The following is a 21,384-nucleotide window of genomic DNA, read 5'->3' on the forward strand; positions in this document are numbered from 1 at the left end:
GCAATGCCACTCCTAAAAGTTCATGTTTTTTCCATGCTTTTTGTCATATTGCTATTATCTTTTGGTAATCAGAATCGTGCTTAATTTATGAGTTTCTTTCAAAGGGGGATATCATATAGACTTGGCTTAGCTTAAAGAGTTTTATGGAATTGTTAATCTAGCTAACTGAATTTCAGATAAAAACCAAAAAGAAAAAAAAAGGCTTAGACAATAGAAAATTGGAAGGAAATGAGAGGAACAGCGTGATTTTTCAAATTTTAAATGAACATAAATTGTTAAACCTCTAGCTTTGTTAGTTGGATAGATGGGTTTGGCACTTCATTAACAGCCATTTTCATCCCCATCTCTTCTGCTTCAAACGTTGAATGAACTCCATATAATACATAGAACAAAGTTATCAAAAGTCCCCATATCGCAAACCTTTGGAATGAGAGCATCTTCAGTGTGGTCATAAGGAAGACATTAAGGAAAATGGATACAGCAGCCGGCCAAGGCATGAATGGCACTGACCACTCGCTTGGCGGCCGTAGGCAAGGCACCGTGTACTGGAAGAAGGCTGTAACAACCATAATTATCCCGCCGAAAAGAGGCAAACCCCACCATTGCTGCTCGAGTTTCCATGATATCGAGAAGCCTATTGCACAAGATGTAATGAGGAAGAGGAAGGAGAGTGTGGGGAAAGGTGGATTTTTGCTTGTTAGCACATATTTTCGGTAGATAAGAGCATTGGCCACCAGGTAGAACACCAACAGTGTGCCGATAGAGATGATTTCAATCACTATGTCCAAGTCAGTGAAGAGTGCTATTGATGCTGTGCAAAGCCCTGCATCATGGACACGGATTAAAATTCTCCCTTATTATGGCTTACAATCACAATGATATTTGATTGATGTACATAAAGAATTGCACTGAAGAACATGGTGTTGCTGTGCAATCAGGAATGTCTGCCATTGTTGTTATTTTATCCATTGTAAAGTTATAGCTCTAATCGTGATTGAAAGTGACATCAAATTAATCAAGAATTTATGGTGAATAACCCTCTCATCAAATACCACACCAACCCAAAGAGAAAAGGAGAGGAAAAAAACAAAATAAAAAAGGGAAGTGGTAATTAAGAGAGGGGAGGGTTAGGATATAAAGAAGAAATTTAAACATAAACTTAGCAGTTGTCAAGCACTTCTCCATTAGACTTTATTGTTCCCATTTAATGTTTTTTTCCTTTTCTTTTCTCTTTTTAAGTGTTAAGGAGTTAGAAGTATAACATACAATACAAGGTTAAGAAAAAAATTCACATACCCAAAAAGAGTGTGGCATTCAATGGGGTGCCTGTTGAAGGATGCACCTTAGATAACCAGGATGGCACCAGCCTGGCCCTTCCTATAACACACAGGTACCTGGCTTGGCCTAACATGGCGACCAAAAGAGAAGCCACTATCCCCAAGCTTGCTCCTGCCCCAACTATATTCCCTGCCCACTTCCAACCAATTCTTTGGAAAGCCATTGAATATGATGCCTTTTCAGCTATCTATACATGATGTGAAAAACAATGTAAGAATGTCTAATTATATATCAATATTGTGTTTCTATACTTCAGGATTTGATCAAGTTTGGGATGATTGACCTGATTGTAAGGAACCATCACGCACAAGGCCAAGGCCATGAGGCAGTAAAGTCCGGAGACAATAAAAACCGAACCGATGATCCCCACCGGAAGGGTTACCAGAGGGTTTTGGATCTCTTCAGCCAAGGTTGAGACTGAGTCATAGCCTATGTAGCTGAAGTAAACTATAGCTGCTCCATCAAGAACCCCTCTAATACCATTAGGAGTTAGCCCTGTTGGCTTCACCAAGTTTTCCACACTTCCATTGCAGAAACCCATGATTATGATGAATCCAAAGAACACAATATGAAAGGCTGTCATAATTAGGTTCAAGATTGAGCTTTCCTTTGTACTGCAAACCCAAAGATAGAAACATCCATCACTTTCAAAATCCACTAACAACTATGAATAAAATAATTAAAAGGGTGTAGTAATTGTTGGCTTGATCATAATAAAAACAAACAAAAAAAAAGACTAAACAACAAATAATAAATTAGAAAACTTGTTCACGAGCATAGATACAGGGCACTAATAAACAGGTTAACAGAAATAGTAGCAAAACAATATTATTTAAGAATTTTGAAGTGAGAAATCAAACCTATGGCATAAGCAGAAAGTGAGAATAAGAACAAGAGCAACGGCTGAGAAATCCAACTTGTTATAGCCTTGTAGCAATCCCGGAACTTCCACTCTCCAGGAATTGGGATCACTTATCCCAAAGGCTGAGCATAAATACTCTGTAAAACTTCTGGCCACGGCGGCGTTTGATAATACATACTCCATTAGTATGTTTGCTCCAGCAAAATAGCCCACAAATTCTCCTATGAAAGGGATATTGGAGAAGATGATTTATATATATTGCTATATTATAATCATTTGAATCAAGAAATGGAGGAAAAGAAGAGTTACAGAAAATGTAATGAATACATACCAAAAGTCACTCTCAGGTAACTGAAGGCACCACCAGCAACAGGAATCTGGACTGAAAATTCAGTGTAACACAAAGAAGAAAGAAGTGCTGATATTCCGGCAATGATGTAGGATATGAAGACTGATGGACCAGAGTGATTACGGGCTACGGGTCCAGTGGTGACGAAAACGCCAACACCAAGCATTCCACCTACACCAAGAGCTACTAAATCATACCATTTAAGTTTCCTCTTCATATCAGCACCAGACCTTAGCCTTACTTGATTAAGCTCTTGGTCTGGGGTCCATGTTGCTAGCATTCTCTTTCTAAGCCTATGAGGGGTTTGGGAAAGAGACTTGAAATAGTTGAAGAAGATAGTTTTGTTGTCTTTGGATTGAATGGTTGCCATGTTTGTGAAACAAGTTTATTGTTTTGTGGCTTTCCATGAGAAGCTTGAACCATGAGGCCAGGGTTTAAATATGCATTTTGAAGAGAGAGAAAGAGAGATATTTGATATTTGACAGATTCTTTTTTTTTTATAAAGTTTGATGGAGAACAAATTGGTGACCCTTAGCTTCAATGAAAAATACCTAGTTGTCCTTTGGTGTACTACTGTATTCAGACTGACAAATCTACCCTTTAATCTCTCCCTTACAGAACAACAACCAGCTTTTTATAAACCCAAGACTCCAGACTCCAGAGGGGGTTCATCATGTTATAGAAGCATGCAAAGAAAAAAAAAGTCTACCCATTTTGAAAACTATGTAAGGATAGGCATTGACCTAATCTTTTGGAATTTCCACATCAGAAACTTTGAAAATATGCGACAAGCATCCCCCATACATACAAGCAATTAAGTTTTGCATTTGCAGTTTTGCACCCACCATTCTTGGGAATAATTGAACTTGATTCCTCAATACAACATTCACAGTTTGCAGCAGCAGCAGATACAGTAGTAGTGTATAAAGTTTATGTCCCACTGAAACAAAAGATTGATGTTTGATGTGTGATAAAGTCAATGACGACATTCAAGTTTATCATGAAACTGTGTATATATACATATATATAATACTTATGGACTGTGGTGAATATTGTGGAAGGTTGTATTATGTAATCACCTTTTAGGTAGAAATTAGCAGGTGGAAATTAGACGATGACTATCGATCATGTGTGCAGGAATATGCAATGCAATTACGGTTTGTAAAATATTCCTTTTTCTCATTCATGTTACTCTATATACTAATTCAATGGTCGTTCATTCTGCTCTGAAACAGACTGAAAAGTCCATTCAATCCCTTTTCTTTCTACAGTCAACACATGATCAGCAGGGACTGCAGCAGCTAAAATCTCCCAAACAAAAGGAAATGGAAAAAAATAAATCATGGGAAGAAAGAAGCTATATGTGTGTGTGTGTGTATGTATTGTTTGGATTGTTTTGACTTGCTTATGTATTGTTTTTAGTTGATAACTTTTTTACTTTGTTATTGTATTAGTTTTTCTAATGTTTGGTGCAAAGAAATAGTAATTAGCCTGTCAAGATGGTGTGAAGCGTTTTTGGGGTTTTTCTTTTTTTGAGATTATATTGTTGATATCCTTTGAAAAATAGGATATGATGAGTTGATTGGGATGGTTATATATCATCAATTTATAGGAGATTTTTGGAAGAGTGGATTAAATTTATTTGTTTAAAAAAGGACTTGTTTATTGAGATTTTTATTTTTGAAGGATTGAATTTATCGAATTCGTCTTTGGATACTTTTATCATATATATTAAATGATTGAACCAAAAAATGGTAACATTTAGACGTACAAAAGTGAGATTTGCAGAAGTCAAAGGAATTTAGGTTTAAATCATTCATTGTCCGTACATCATGCTTGATGACGCAGCTAGCTATCCTTGTTGTAAAGTGCACGGTCGTGACAATTGGCTCAAGATTCAAACTGATCAGATGGATAATGAAGTAATTAATTAATATTTTAAGCATATCTAATATATCATTTGCCAACCTTCTTACGGTTTCATCTTCCGCTATGTCCTTCAGCTAAATTCATATGTAGCTATAGACTGTATTTTTATCCTCCTCCTTTACCATATTCCCATCTCAAATTTGTGGGAATTAACTTAATTGCATTAAATCTTACACACAAAACCTCCATGCATTATACTCATCTTTTGGTATAATTAAATTTATTACCAATGTTTATTAAAATTGGATTAAAATGCAAAGACACCATTATTAAATCACCACCATCTCCGAGCAAACTTATCCCACAGCTTTCTGCTTTTTCTTTTTTTTGCCCTCGAGAATCATTATCAGTTAAAAGGACACTTATGCAGAGTATACAAAACAAAGCTATGAATAGTAACAACAGGAATTAATGAATCTTCATCGTCTTGATAGTGATTTTAAAAGCAGGTGCTGCTAAAGAAAAATTCATGCTGAGATTGAGCTGCCCTTGCTCCTCTACGAGTCACACGTGTCACAATGGGACACAAACTGGATATATGCGTGTGTATGCCAAGATCTACAAGGATTTTTTTTTGTTGTGGAGGCAAACCTACGAGATTCCTCCACTTGGAAGTGTCCACAGGATTTCCAAGATTTAACTGCTTTTCTTGAAATAGGATTGATGTTATATCGGGATAAAAATAAATTTATAAGAAGTTAACGAAGGTTTTAAAGTGTGTATCAATGTTATTTCTTTAGGTTCTATTCATTCCCACCTATATTGTGGTGCGTAAAAAAATTTCTGGCAAATGAACATTGAAAATACAATGAAGCCAAATGATTATCTATATTTTGCACTGACGAAAACAATTCACTGAGCGTTGAGCGGAGCATAGCAAGGATATTAATTCCTATAAAAACATTCTGCAGTAATTCTTTATAAAATAATTTAAGAATATAAAATATAGTAGGAGAATAGAAAGAAACTTTTGATGTGTTTTTTTTATATGTCGGACAAATAAAATTTGGCTCCTATTTACAAGAGCTCTCGTGTTTTTTCATAAGAACACAACTATTTAAATGGATAGTCACATCTTTTAACAATAAACATGATTATTCAATAGATGTATCCTTGAATAATCATGATTCATTGTTAATAATAAAGTGATATAATTTTTAAATTTAAGAGACATAATTCATCACTATGAAATGTGATAACTTTTGGTTAAAAACCAAGTGATATAACTTCTGGTTATTTATAACTTTTTATTTGCAACTATTGAAACTCTAAATATATTTTGAAAATATTCCAACAAGGATTAAAAGTAAAATCATGACCGATAATTGTTTGATATAAAAATAAAATGATGAACTCTAACTCAAATTTAAACTTTAGAGATTATTCCATAACACCCAGTTTGCAATCATACATTTCCTAACAAGAAAGCATTTAGATTCAGTTCCCTTTTTTCTCAAATTTCAAAGCTCAATCTTCAAAACAAAACCCTAGTGAAAAGAAATGTTATTGTCAATTTCATAAAAAAAAATGTATATTATATGATTATATGTGGATGAAAGCTCTTCATTGGAATTGACTTCAAAAGCAAGAAAAGAACTTTCTCAATCTTTGTAAAAAGTCCATCTATCACAATCCTAGTTCATATTATGCGAAAAAGGCAAAAATAAAGTTGATTTTAAGCAAACTATTGCTGCTTTAAGCATGCAGCTAAATAGGAGGAGGCTGCTTTATAAAGAGATTAAAAGAACAGGACATTAAATTACTTCCTACTGTCCTTTAATCTTTGTAATTACTTAAAAGATGTGATGATCAATTTAGAACATAACTTAACACGCGATTAAGGATGACTTTGGATGGTCGGTGAAATTGAAAATAACAATAGTGGTAAAATTAATTATTGTGGCAATAAGATTGATTATTGCGCGGTGACATTAAAAATGAGAATTGACTATTGAAGACATTAGGCTAAAAATATATATAGTAAGAGTTTTAAATTATTTCAATTTTATGAAATTATTAAAAATAAATCTAATTCTAATTCTACTAATAAAATAATATGTATGATAATATTTTTGGATTTTTGTTACTGATATAACTATTTATTGTTTATTAAAATAATTACTTACATTAATCCTAGTGTATTGATCATATTATTATTTATGATATTTAAAGTAAACAATTTGAAATAATGTCATTTATATGTTCATATAAATATTTTAATTAATTGCTTAGCAAAAAATATTTTAATTAAAGTCATTTTTTTTATGATATACTCTTTTATACAATTTCATTTAGAGCAATTATCAAGATAGCCCAATATCATTCAACATTGAAAAACATTATTTAAAGATAAGGGCAATTTGGACATTGAAAAAATGCACACAATTGCACCTAAAAGCTCCAGTGAAAAATGGCTGGTACGTTCCACCAATCTCACCACAATCAAATATCACACAAACACTAGTTAAAGGGCTTTTTTTTTTTTGCATAAAAAGCGTGAACCACACCTAAATATGGCATCCAAAAAAGCCTAAATGGAATTGAATTAAACCCCGAGCTCAAATTAGCTTTAAACTAAAGTATTTCAGCCACCTTTTTTTCTGTATAAGATTACAAACTAATCAGACGGTTGAGATATGGGTATTGGATTTTTAAAAAACCTATGAAGACAATAGTAAGCATATTCACACAACTAAAGTTAAAGTAAGGGAGTGGCCTTTATTTTTTCAGTGCTTCACAAAATGATTGGTACTTAAGTTGCACTCAGGAAGCTAGTAGGAAGTTCTTGATCCTTATGCTTTTTCCCATTGACCTCACTCCTCACCTCTCCCATTAAGTGTTATCAAAGCACCTTTTAATTAAACATTATATCAATAGGTGAAAAGTGTGTTGTTTTTATTATCAGAAAAGACAATTTACTAATGAAAAAGTTGGGGGAAAAAAAGAATAGTGAGAGAGTCATTTCCAGAGAAGCCAGGTGTCCCCTTTTTTATGGGAGGAATCAGCATTGCTAATACTTATAAATTTACAAGGTGCCTTTTAAACTATTCTTTAATGAGACTAGCTTTCTGGGATTTAGTAGCTAGGTTATGACCTATTAATAGTAATTAACTTATACCTTGCCAAAGGATCATGTACCTTAATGGTATATCCTTCTTTTATTAATTATTTGAAGTTTTTTTTCTATCTCCAATCTTAACATGCAAGAATGGTTCTAAGAGCTACTAAGCTATAGACAGAGCTTTCTGAGGATATGCATCAGACATTCTTTTAGGCCAAATGTGCTAAGGTTAGATCCATAATGGCAACCACTGACGATAAAGCATGAAGAGAAGAGACCTCCTCGTGATTCATGTTGTTATATAATATAAAGCAAATGAAAGCAATTTGTTAGGGGAATGATATTTAACTTCATTGTCCCCATTCAATATTTTATTAGCAAAAGCCAGAATTCAAGGGTGGGAATGGATAGAAAATTGAAAAACAAAGGCCTCATACAACTCAATTCCAAAAATCAATAAAATACTTGCCATGACCATGGAAATCATGGATTAGATTAACTTCATGGAGACTTAAAGAGGTTGTACCGGCTTGTGGTTCGAATTAAATATATATATCTCTTTAATAGAGTCTCGGGATTTGGAGATTTTTATACAAAGAAGGTTTCAATCTAAAGACAAGAAAGAGTTACAAATGTTAAGATTCGTCTCTTTAACTTCAGGGTGACAGCATATATGAACCACTTGGGTTAAGCCCAGGTTCGGTACATGAAGCATATTATATGGCAGCCATGAACAGCCAATCTAATTAATGGAATAATTACGTCACTCAGAATCTACAACTTTCCTATTTGAGTTCAAACTTTTATATAGTGGATTTTTTGAGACCCAACAATCAGCAGAAATCTGTATTTTATGTCAACTTTACATAATGGACGCTCTTTATGTAATCACCTGCACAGCATACAACATGATAAATCTACTTTTTTTTTGTCTGTTTCTTGTTTTTTTTCTCTCAGCTATCAGGGTTTCAGTTGGTTCTAAACGTTTCGAATCAACATTCAGATTAAGTGCACCCTCTCCGTAAGGGAGAAGAACGTATAAAATATTAACTATGATGTGATGAAATGAAACCACTAGCAGCAGCAATGTGTTAGTTTATGAACTACCTTTAAATGGTGGCATCTAGCAGGTACGGGTCAAAATCACAGCATTTGCAAACTGTTCCTCTAGGCTGTGTTTTCTAGCAAAAGAAAAAAAAAAGTGTACGAAAAAACAAATAAAAGGACTAGGAAAAAGTACATATACAGGGAACAGGGAGCTCGAAAGTATCACAAAGAGTACTTACAGTTGTAATAAACTAAAAACTATATAGGATATACTAAATTGATTTCGTATAATAACAAGGTAAGATCTTGAGAATTTAATGTAGTTAATTTAGATGGTCTGCCATCACTGAAAAGAAACCTATTATTTCTACTAGCTGAACAAAAAGAAAATGGATTAAAAAAACTCTTCCATGGCCCGCATGCAGCTGGTTTTAATATTTTCTATGTCACATGCGCATCCTCGCCAATGGAAAGTGGTATCTATGCTTGATTTGCATGGAAAATCCACATTAAAATTAAAGAAGAGGTGGATTGACGTTCCATGCCTTGGATGAGCCATTGGTTTCTCCTTTTTCACAAGATTTTAAAGCCAAACAATATGCTAAGGAGAAGGCGGCAAAAGCAAACAAGTAAAGTGTAAAACCAAGAAAAAGGTCTCTGTAAAGTTCACACAAGACATTACTTTTGGGGCTGGACACCATAAGGCTTGAACATCACCTTTATTCTGTGCCTGCAATGACTGCTTTCAGCATCCATTCACTGAAAATAAAGTCTCAATCTTTAAAGGCATCAATGTAGTTGCCACTTCACTAATTAAACCAGAATGGGTTAAAATCTTCATATACTTTCTTGCATTTATCCTTCCCATGAACACCACTAAAACAAAATATTTTCTGTCCTTATGATAAAGTACAATTCCCTCAACTATCAATGCACTTCAGACATTATCAATTCACAAGTCATTCCCTTATGTGTAATTGGGAATTAGGGTTCCAAATCCACTATTGTCAACAAAAGGATAAAGATAACTGTAAATGTCAGGTAGAGCAACTTTTTAGGAATCTCTTTTGAGGGAACGCAGTTGTCAAGAATTGAGATTTATCATTACTCATACCAAAAAAGAAATAACATCTGAACATTCTCCCAACTTTCATTGAACCAAAATCTAAAGTTTAGGTCCAATGCCACCTAGCATAATGTTTTCACAAATGAATATACACAAAGATATAATAACCTGGTTTACTTAGATCTCTCTATATGTTCAAAGTGAAAGCATAATCACAGATATAAAATGATCTGATCCAAACATATCGATATCCAACAATCAGTTGACCAGCTTATGAAGGTGGTTGGGCTTCACAAAGCTAATTATTTAGCTTTTCTAAGTGTGTGTATCTTTTTTACCTTCTTGTTCTTCAGAAACCAATAATATCAAAAGATTAACAAGATTGATAAAATCATTACACTTCAATAATCTTTCTTTGCTTTGATAAGTGGAGTTGAAATTAAAGTATGAAGAATACATGAATGGCTTCAATTTTTACGATTTCACAAAAATTCAATTCATCTGGAAAATCCGCATCAAGTCACAAACCTTAGTGCTCTTATTTAGCAAGAAGATATTAAGAATCTTAAATAGTTAGTGTTGTTCTATGGTGCTACTTGCTACACGTATATATGTAGAGAAACCTATGTGATTGAATAGGATTAGCAAACAAGCTAGTGATTTCTTTCCTCAAGAATCTTTCCAAATTCCCTTTTTGGGTAGAGTTACACAAGTTCTAGTCATATAAAGTCCTTTACAAAGGAGTAGAATGTAAATGGATTGTGGCAATTCTCATAAATAGATTAAGGAAAGATTGATATAAGAAAGCTAGCTTAAGCATACATGAAACTTAGAAGAGGTATCTATATTTGAGTAAAAATGTTATATTAAACTTATTTAAGACACTCAATGTACGGATGGTGTCTCTTTATCCCATTGATGGTTAGGGTAGCAAGGATATGAGTAAAGCCCCTATTAGTTTTCTCCTTCCATTTAATACCATAAAAAGTTTCTAAAGACTATCCTGCGGAATTTCAATTAAGATAAAACAGTCATACAAGTCTCAATGGAATTTGATATTGAACTTCCCAAAAACAGGACATTAGCAAAGGCAGCAATAAGCCACTAGCAACAAGCATTTGAATATGAAACAAGAAATTTCTTATGATACTTTCTGCATTGCTTGGGGGAGATGAGAATAGATGTCTTTATGTTCTATGTTAACATGGAAGACAGACAATTAAAAATTTTCAATACTGCAAAAACTACATATATTCTGCAGAATCTTTGCTCACTCTTAATGGCCATTGGCATTTGTCAACAAATGCTTCTTTTTCCTGTTTAGGTCAAAAGTATTATTTTTTCCATCAACATGTATGTATGTGTTGAGCATCATGTTTGTTGATGTTTCAATTTCTCCAGAACAGACATGAAAAATTCAACTCAAGGAAACAGAGTTAACAACTTGTTCAAGGTGTATTCATAATGATGAAACCGTCTTCACATAGTGACTGCAATATGACACATTGAAAGGCTAAACTTCTGACAGAAGGCCAATAGATTTATATATCAAAGGCATAGAAGCAGTAACTGAGGATGGAGAGTAGAAGTAAAGAGCCAAAGATTGAAATGGAAATCTCTCTTAATAAAAGTTTGCAGTGATAAGTTCAGGTGGCAAAGATTATGCATAACTAAAAAAGTTGGCTACTACTAGTCAGTGGAGATGTTGACTAACAGGATTCGTGCCACAAGGGATAATCCCCTTCAATCCCATTGCTTACATTGATCAAATTTTTAGATTTCATGAAGATGAAATACTAACCTTTCTCAATGAAAGAAATATGAGCAAAACCTTTTGTTACTTAAAGGTTGTGTTTAAAAGTTAAAACATTAATATGAATATTGCTTTAGAATAAGTGTTGTCTGGACAGAGTTATTGGATGGGAATTTGATGTCCAAGAAAAGCTATTTGAAAGGAGAACTTTTGACGTATTAATACCGCTAATGATAACTTTAAGGAAAAAGATGTTTTTAATGAAAGAGAAAGATAATAAACTTTTGTTCCACAAAAGTAGATAATGTATATCATAATATTCCTCATTTGGAAAAGCCTGATTTGAGGCATCCCACCAAAGTGTGAGAGGAAATAGAAGAAAGGAGTGGTGAAGGGAATGGGTAGGTGGCATTGTTGGTGGAGGTAATAGTGATGGTGTTTTGTTTTTTTATTTGTGGGACTTAATCAATACTTTGGCTCCCAGATCCCAATAGCATCTGTCAAGAACCATGTGGATGTTGTTGAACCAGATCAAGGATGTCTATTGGCCTTTCAAAGGTTAAACACAGATGATAACCTTGTTAATTCAAACCCAAAAGTTTTGTACAAATGATGCCAAAATTCTCTTACAAGTTCAAAAAGAAAGTTATATTTAAATTAAGTTTATATTTGACTGGCTATCTAAGCATAAGTTTGGGTTTTAGCTAGTTTTTTAATTAGAAGGAATACGTTAAGCTTCACAAAGGTACAAGTAATTGAGTGTATCTGATTGGCTGGTTAACTGACAGACTTTAGAGTTCAAGTAGTTTCAAAGGGAATAAAATTTTCAGCATTTTATATATATAGTGGAGATAAAGTTGGATTGATAATTTACAGGACATGCTGCATTAAATCAAGCATTAAAAACTAATCAATCGAGAACTAGATCCCTATGGAATTTGACCACATTATTAAATTACAAATTAATATGTTAGTAGTGTCAATCTCTAAATTAGACATAATGCCATATTTGTTTCACAGTTTTATTGTTACTGTTTTGTCTTATAATTTTGTTTGCATGTTGGAAGTCAACTGCTAACAGTAATTTATAGTACGATCAGTTTACCTCAGTTAAGAGAGCTTCTATATAACTATTGATCAGGGTTACACTACTTTTCCAATGTTTTTCCACATTTTTCTAATTAATTAGCTGAGTTTTACATTATTTAGCTATCGCGTAACTTGTGGCCAGAACCCACCAATCTTCCATTTCACAAGCTATTTGATCTCAGTTTAAATTCTTGGGGAAAAAAAGTCCACTTTACTTTTCCAGCCACAGAAAATATTCTTACCATGCTCTACGAAAACTCAGAATGAGTATTAGATATGAATGAGATATACTCAAATCTTTTGGTTTTTTCATATTCAAATTCAAATATAAATCGGACACAAACATTTATAACAATAGAGAGTCCAAATATAGATAAGCATATTTAGCAGTAACAAACTCTTCAAATTAGTAGACACAACTTTCTCAAACATTTATAATAATAAAGGGTCCAAATATAGATGAGCATATTTAGCAGTAACAAACTCGTCAAATTAGTAGACACAACTTTCTCAGAGTCTCATGAACAACATTTATCGAAAAACAGTTAGCCTACGAACTTAAAGTTCATAGATGCATGTTTTCCACCATCTTTTTTTATTAGTAGATTCACAAAACTGAAGCTGAGTCTCACTAGTGAAATCAAATTTGGAAGACAAGATTTAGACAAAATGACGATTTCACAAACAAATATGTTCTAGAAGTTGGGTAATCTAATGATGATATATAACAATAAAAGTGGATGCTACAATTAATTTTGTTTTTACAGGCCACAAATCCGTACTCTTATTCTGTAAGCATGCTGATTGTTATTTAAAACATCTAATCAAAATTCTACCAGTGCATATATGACTACAGTGGATTCCTATTTACATCTTTATACAGCAAATAACGTGACCGGGTTTTTCCAAGTGCAGCGTACCTGAAAATGGTAGCAAAATTTATCAGTCTTCAAGCCCATAATCAAATCTGCAGAAACTAAAGGAAGAGAACATTCTGACATCTTAGCAAGAAATTTTAAGAGTTTATTTTTTCCTCACCATTGCGGCACAAAAGGTGCCATCCATATAACGTCACCAGCTTGAACCGGATACCTATTTCACAATAGAAAACAGAGCAAAGTGATGAAAATGGGCTTTATGGCAGATACTGGTGTGAACAATCAGATGAGAACATGAGATATATTGACTTAGGAAGGCCTTAGCATGTTACTTTCAATGTTCTATTACTTGGTTAGAGCACGTCCTCTATGGTCCATGCAAGCACATTCCATGGAAGATGGCATATGACACATGCCAGAAAACACAACTGTATGCACTGAAAATATAAAAAGGAGAAAATATTCTTGTCTTCCCCATGTAGCTATTGATACCGCATGCCAAAAATATTTTTGAAAATTTTATATTCCATGATAAACACAAATAGCAGATAAATGTGAGATAGCCAGAACTATCAGGTTGCTTTCTAGAGAATCTTCACACAGTGGCTCCCGGATGATAAAGGCAATATATAGATAACTTGTAGTATGCTTTAACAAGGTTTCAACAGTCATTTATGACTCTTACCAGCTATTACCCAAGCGATAAATACCCTGTCCCTCTAAAAGCAACAAACCATGTTGATTATAATGGACCTCCTGCAAAAAGCAAAAGGAAAACTTATCTCAAAAGATGCTCAACTATAAGGAGCACTGGGTTATTCAGCGTCACTGAAGTGTAATACAAATCAGAAGTGGATCAAAATGATTAATGAATGCACATGTTTAAGCCTAAAAATGTATCAAAAAGAAGAATTAGCAAACTTTAGCCTAATTCTCTTTACTTATAAGGTGTATTAGTCAACTTTATTTTTCCTTCTATTTTCTAGTTATGGTAATATATTTCCTGGTCTCTTTGCTTATAATCAGTTCTCTGATGACACATAAGTAACCAAAATAAATTTTAATACCAGCAATTATCAAATAACATAGTATCAATCATCCAGAAACAAAGGCTTACCTTCACATTAAGGAATTCTCCCGGTTGAAAATCCATAACCTATAATAAAGGGTCCAAAGTCAAAACGTCAGCTATACAAACAAGAATTTATTGTCTTTATTTCAGTAAAGAACTCTTACCAATCCATATCATACCTAAGTAAACAAAGGAAATGATTCCAAGTTTTACATTTATTATGGAAATAACGACAAAATAGGATTTTGTTTCAATAACTGGAAAACAACTATCAATTGGTGAACCAAAGCAAGAATCTGAATGAAAAATAATAATCAGAAACCAGTCCACTTCTCCCTTAGTAAGAAACTGGCAATCAAGCCCAATTCATAATTTACAATTATCATTTACACTGTAAACTGCATCGCTCTAAGGTGATAAAACTTACTGCATCAAATGTTTTTGGCTTTAACCTTGGAAGACATAATATATGAAGGTTTATTATCATGTAATCCAAATTCTCTCACTGAGTGATTTAACAAAAAATGCATGCTAGTTTAGCACTCAAAAGGGAAGTTATATGAAGCACAAAAATGACTGTCAACTGAAACACGGGATTAAGGTTTGCAGCATGCATCCTTTATTACAATGAAGATTAATTTTCGTTTTTTAGGCATCCAACAAAAAGACAAAACTTAGTTTAGCATATATCTTTTTCAATCTTAAAGTCTCAACCAAACAAAATTTGGATTTTTGTATTAGCAAATAACATAGACAACATCATAGGCTAAATCAAGACAAGAAGTGAAATTGTGTAGTGACTATAGCTTACATGGATATTGAAGTCATAAGGCATTGATGCTGGAAGAAGCTTCTTAAGTTCAAACACCTGTGAAGTAAAGAAAGATCGTATGAGAAAAAAAATCCAGATATCATCATGTATATAAGTTCAGCGTCGGGAATCCTTCTTAAACTTTTGTATGGCAAAACAACCTCTTAAAAAAAACAAAATCAATATAGTGCAATGTGATTGAATCACTTTACAAATGGGGAAATGGAATTATTTCCATATGTTCAAATCTGGAGCCTAGAATAAATACTGACAAAAGAGCAAATAAGAATAGGCAAAACTATATTACCTCACCAGGAGTTTCTAGAAGTGGCTGCTTATCTGTTGAACCAACAATATGCTCAGTGATGTGATTATCCAGAAAGGCATATCTACAAGGGGCAAGTAGCACATGCTAAGAGAACTAGATATTAATAATTAAGAATGTAGGACTAGTACATCATCCCAATAAGCTTTCTAAACGTGATTAGTCCTGCAACTAGTGACCTTGGTGTCAGAATATACTAATAAGAGAAGTTTAACAGATACACAACATGATGTGTGATGATGTACCTTCGTTCAAATACTACAAGAGTAGCAGAGCCATCACACTTCAGAGAATGATCAAAATTAGGAGGAAGATAAGCATATGAATCCACCTGCATAACAGAGAGAATGACATCAAGCTTTATATTTCAATTAATGTATACATCCCCCCCCCCTCTTTTTTTTTCCTTTTCTAAATTTTTGGTATTAAGAAAAACTGGAATGGAGATACATTTGTTTATTCTTGTGAAAAAACTTGAAAGGTTCTTTTAATACAAATAACAAGGTACTGCTGATCTGAAACTACAAAATAAAACTAAAAGTAGGGGAAGATAAGCTGTTAACTTTTCAAATATTATTAGAGAAAGCTACGCCCTCTAGCACATGGAAAAAATTTGATGCCTCTACTAGAACATTGTAAAGGGGATCATGCTAATTTTATCGGTACTATTGCATTCATGACATATTGGTTAGTAAATGTAAACGGAGCATCCTTTACCACCAATTTGTTGCTAATGCCAGATGAATTGGTGAGAGTGACAGCACCCTGAGTCACAAATATGAGCCTAAGAACAAAGATATAATGGGGATTAAAACTCAACGCAAAAAATAAATGGACAGTGTAATTGTTATATTTGAGTCTTATCAATTTCTGCTAAAACTAAAAGACAAACAAAAACTCCCCACCTCTCCACATCATTAGGGGGAAGCCCTGACCTCGAGTTTTCTGCAAACAGATAAACAACAGTGTATTAAATCATGCACTTTGTTCCAATAGAACTGACACTCATATAGGATCAGACCTTGCATTTTTGCCAGATACATCACGAAATGTGAACCAATTGCCGGTGTTATTAAATATGCTCCCAGTGTATTTGTCCTGTCAAAATAACTCGAATCAATATACCCACGCTAACAAAGTCAAAGATTTAAAAAATAAAAAAAGTTTAAATCTAAACATGAGTGAAATACCAATCAGGCAAAGGACTGAAAACATGACTTTCTGGCGTTATTAACGCATGGTCCCTTCTGTAAACACTACGAGTGAAACCAGGTAAGTCTGCAAAGAAACCAATTTAAACTTGGAAAGTAAACATTTGTATTTCCCTTGTAGGCTGTAGCTGTCCAGAATTTATCAGAAGAAGCTAAAACTAACATAAACTAACCTTGGAGATGCGAAGGAGACAGGGTTGGGCTAGTGACTTTCCAGTACAAAGGTTTAGAGGAACTATCAGTTTGGTCCAATATGGAAGGAGCGGAACAGAATCCTTCATCACCCAGTACTTGGTTGAACACACCTGAGAAAGCAAAGGAAATGCGCACACACGCACACACACACACAAAAAGAAAACAATAAAGATCGGGATGATTGAAGTTTATACTTTATAGTGGATAGGAAATCATAGGAGGAAAGTACTTGTTAGAGTGAAGGATAAAAGTAGAAGTCGAGGAAGAGAGGGATTCTGCATTTTCTTCAGCGTATTTCGTTATCGTATGGATTAGGGGAAAGGGACAAAATTGGACCGAGTACTGAGTGTGTTGTGTGATTTAGGATTTGGAGTATGAACCTTATTTTTTACAGGAAATTCTGAAACTCGCAAAGTTGTGTTGGGGATTGAGTTGGACCCCCACTTGTTTTGTTTTATTGGTAAACTATAAAATTAGTCAGTTTTGTTTGCATTAAATTACATTTTAGTCACTTATATTTAAAATTTACGTTCTAGTTACTTAAATTATCGTTTTGTTACAAAAGGATCATTCTATTGTTAAGCTTCGTTTCCTGTCTAATAATAGTTCTACATAGCAGTCCGAATAGATTTTAAATGTCAACTTGAAATTCCTACGTGGCAATCCAAATTAAATTTATTTAATTAAAAACATATTTTAATCGCAGCAACTAGACATTCAAGTTGGCATTTAAAACCTATTTGGACTCCCACGTAAGACTGATGTTAAGGAAGTAACGGAGTTTAACGGTAAAGTGAACACTTCGTAACAAAATGATAATGTAAATGACTAAAACGTAATATTTTAAACATATGTGGCTAAAATATAATCTGAAGCAAACAAAAGTAACTATTTTTGTATTTTCAAAAAAAAGTGACTATTTTTTTTAGTTTACCCTTTTTTTCCTTTCATTCTCTTTTTCTTTTTTATTTTTACATTAAGAAAGATTAATTGTTTTGGTCAACATTTGATATTAATCCTCGTAATTTGTTTAAATTATGGATTTAGTTCTTATACATTAATTTGATCAAATTTAGTTTTTTATATTTTTCTAATTTCGAATTTCCAGCCTTAAGTAAGTAACTATCGTTAAATCCATAACTGATTTTTTTGTGGAGTAATATTTGAAAATAGCAAATTGACATAACATGACATTATAAATGTAATAATATGTTTGTCAAGTTAGATTTTGAAAATAGCTTAACTTAATGACTTCAAGAGTTATTATTTAGTCAAAGACTAGAATTTTAAAATTAATAAAATACAATGACTAAAAATAATCAATTTAAAGTATAAGGATTAAATTCATAACTTACATATGGTATAGAAACTAATGATAGAACTTAACCTTTTATTTTTTTTTTACTAAGAAAGACTAGCTTATGAAGGGGAATAAATGCATGTATTTATTTTAAATGATGATCCACTTACACTAATATAAAAATTTAAGTGTTTTTATATTTTTTCATAATTTTTTATAGAGTTAATATTTTATATGCACGACAAGTATCAGTATCTTAATAAAATCAATTGTTAAATTATTAAAATTTAATTGTATAAAAATTAATTTATCATTTTAAAAATTAATATATATTATTAAAACTAAACGCCGATAATGGCAATATAAAACAATCGTAAAGCAATAAGAAAATAAAAATACACAAATTTTACTTGAAAACCCTTTCGAAAAAAACCCATCGGCAGAAGAGGAGAAATTCACTAATATTGAAAACCAAAAAACCTTATTCTAATCAATGTCAAATAGAATAAATATAGTTCTATATGGATTCTACTTGTGCGAAATGGTCCGTACACAGATCCCCTTATTTTGCTACTATTTTACTGATTGTTATTTATGAATTTCATGTTTTCTAAAAAAATAAAAAGATAGATAAGTCAAAGTGATGGGTTCTCTTTCAATAAATGTTTGGCAATAATCTCTCTATCGAAGAAGATGAACTAATCAAGAGCAATAGGCAAATCAAGTAGCCTTCTGCTCTTACAAAACTCTCTTCCTAATGGTCCAAAAGTTTCTTATAAGGGTTCTCTAAACCTTAAACTAAAGAACAAGTTCATATCATAATCAATGGTTATCGATGATAAATCTTTTTACGAAGATATAATGCTTTAGACAATATCGAAAATGAATAAGAAGGGAAAGTTGAACTTTGATGAAAAGTTGCACATAATGGACAAATTCAAAGTCTATTGTTGTAAAATTTTTTGGCAATACTGGGAATATGGGTTCATTTCAAACCATATGACCTCTATTTGAAGCCCTTCAAGTAAGCTTTTTTTTTTTTAACTGATTAAGGCTTGACCATTTCATTATAAGGATAAATGAATGTGTTGATTGCAATAATGTCATTAAGAACGAACCTTGGTTTATTGAAAGTCATTTTATTATTGTTTGAATATAGGAATTAAAATTAGAGCTTCATATTATGATACAAGTATCTCAAGGAAAGTTGGTGGGTGCATTGGCCTCTTATTCAAAATATAGACACACCATTGATGGATAAATGGGAAAATATTACGTACTTGTGTGTTCAACTCAATCTTAAAATATCTTTGTCAAGGTTTTTTTAATTATTGAAGGCTTCAAATAGCCTATCATCTATGAGAGTTTAAATTACATTTGTTACCAATGTAGGAGGATAAACCATATTGTACCGAATGCTCTTTGACCCTTCTCAATCTTCCATTGACTATTCTTGTGCAAACCTTGCTACAAGTGTTAATGTCCTTAATAAACCTCAAAGCATTAAAGAATGATATGCTCTATAGATGCTTGTCTAAAGGAAGAAAAAGAAACTCTCGTTTTCCCATGCATGCAGTGGTTACAACGAATGTCTTATCCTAATTAAATGACTTTGAGAATACTTTTTTTTTGTCATAACCCAGGTACAGTAGTGATTAATCCCCTTGTTACAGGTGCTCTTAGAATAAATAAACGAGTGACCATGAAATATGCTCCATTTCTATGAGTGGAGATCGAATCCCCGACCACATGGTTGAATATTATGGTTAACTTGCCACATTTACTATTGAAGATACGATGACTGATAGTTGTATTAATTGTAGTGATGATATGGTTGTGAATTTTGGCTCTTTTGGTGCAATGAAGTTTTCTTCCTTAAATAATTCATTTTTCAAGCTTTTGAACCTTAACCTCTCTTGATGGTAAGTAACAATAACGATAATAGGTTTCAAAGGTTGGAAATTTGGGGATTATATGCAAATCAAAGGATGAAGATTTGCGTGGAAAGGAAATCTATTATGCTCTATAAGCGACCAATCATGACAAGGTTAGCTCATGTGATGTGTTAAGACCTAAGGCCAGGGGATGCTCAACCTCACCTATAGATACCCATCACTGGCCTTAGGAGAATTGTTGCTTTAACCTTCCACCCCTGCCTGTTATACATTGATTTCTTCTTCTTTCTCGACTACTCTCAACACCTTACCTCCATCTGAATCACTTTCTTTCTCTATTTCTCTTTCAATCCTTAAATGATATAAGTAAATTATTAATGGTTTATTTTGATACAAATTAAAGTTTAAGAATTTGTTTGGGTTAAAAAAAGTAAGAGCTTATTTAAATAAAATAACAAAGTTTAAAGGCTTATTTTAATGTAATAAAAGTATTATAATGTAACAAAGTTAAGAGATTATTTAACACTAACTTTTGTTACATCTATTATGAGGATGAAAGTAAAATAATTTGTATTTTTTAGAAGGAAATAACGGTAGTTTTTAAAAGTAAACCATATATATATTTTTAAGAAAGTAGCTTTTTTAGGTGCTATTTTTAAAGGTGGATGGTTTTCAAACACCTGTCTTGCACTAATTTAAATCATGTTACATTCATCTCTCATTTTTAGTATTAGCTTTTGTCATTATTTGTATACTACTCCGATCATCGAATCCAAACTTTGAGATGTTATATTCATTGTTGGAACAACTACGATCTCAATACCATATAATTAAACAATTTATACATGATATTATATTCCATATGTAATCGTGACATGTTATATAACAATTTTGGGGTTTAAACAAACTTACAGAAGCTCTTTCAATACCCTGACGTAGAGGTGCTCATGGGTCGGGCCGGGCCGAGCCCAGAAAAAAATTTCGGCCCGGGTCCTAGGCCCGGGCCCGACCCGGCCCGAAATATGGGCCTAGAATTTTGCCCAGGCCTGACTCGGGAAAAATTCATAAGCCCGGGCCCGGCCCGGCCCGTTTTTTAAATAAATACCAAAAATTTATTTTAAAAATTAAAACAAAAATTTAAAAAGTATTTTAAAAATATTTTAAAATTAAAAAAATTAAAAAAGTATTTTAAAAAAATTTTAA

General features: G+C 32.9%; 2 protein-coding genes across 2 annotated transcripts; both read right to left on the reverse strand.

Annotated features, from left to right (window-relative positions):
- Window positions 1-232: 232 nt before the first annotated feature.
- LOC107946700 (cationic amino acid transporter 6, chloroplastic) lies at window positions 233-3,434 on the reverse strand. Its single transcript, XM_016881135.2, has 5 exons — window positions 2,532-3,434; window positions 2,199-2,421; window positions 1,622-1,952; window positions 1,297-1,525; window positions 233-823 (listed from the first exon to the last, which is right to left on the reverse strand). Exons 1-5 carry the CDS (start codon window positions 2,917-2,919, stop codon window positions 276-278), a joined length of 1,719 nt encoding a protein of 572 aa, XP_016736624.1. The 5' UTR covers window positions 2,920-3,434; the 3' UTR covers window positions 233-275.
- Window positions 3,435-13,185: 9,751 nt separating this feature from the next.
- Window positions 13,186-17,428, reverse strand: LOC121224307 ((S)-ureidoglycine aminohydrolase). Its single transcript, XM_041107351.1, has 13 exons — window positions 17,216-17,428; window positions 16,965-17,096; window positions 16,771-16,858; window positions 16,602-16,678; window positions 16,486-16,525; window positions 16,298-16,364; window positions 15,826-15,911; window positions 15,563-15,644; window positions 15,256-15,312; window positions 14,490-14,528; window positions 14,058-14,128; window positions 13,533-13,586; window positions 13,186-13,414 (listed from the first exon to the last, which is right to left on the reverse strand). Exons 1-13 carry the CDS (start codon window positions 17,265-17,267, stop codon window positions 13,345-13,347), a joined length of 915 nt encoding a protein of 304 aa, XP_040963285.1. The 5' UTR covers window positions 17,268-17,428; the 3' UTR covers window positions 13,186-13,344.
- Between the last annotated feature and the right edge of the window lie 3,956 nt (window positions 17,429-21,384).

Source organism: Gossypium hirsutum, chromosome D12 (genome assembly GCF_007990345.1).
Source record: "Gossypium hirsutum isolate 1008001.06 chromosome D12, Gossypium_hirsutum_v2.1, whole genome shotgun sequence".
Classification (NCBI taxonomy): Eukaryota; Viridiplantae; Streptophyta; class Magnoliopsida; order Malvales; family Malvaceae; genus Gossypium; species Gossypium hirsutum.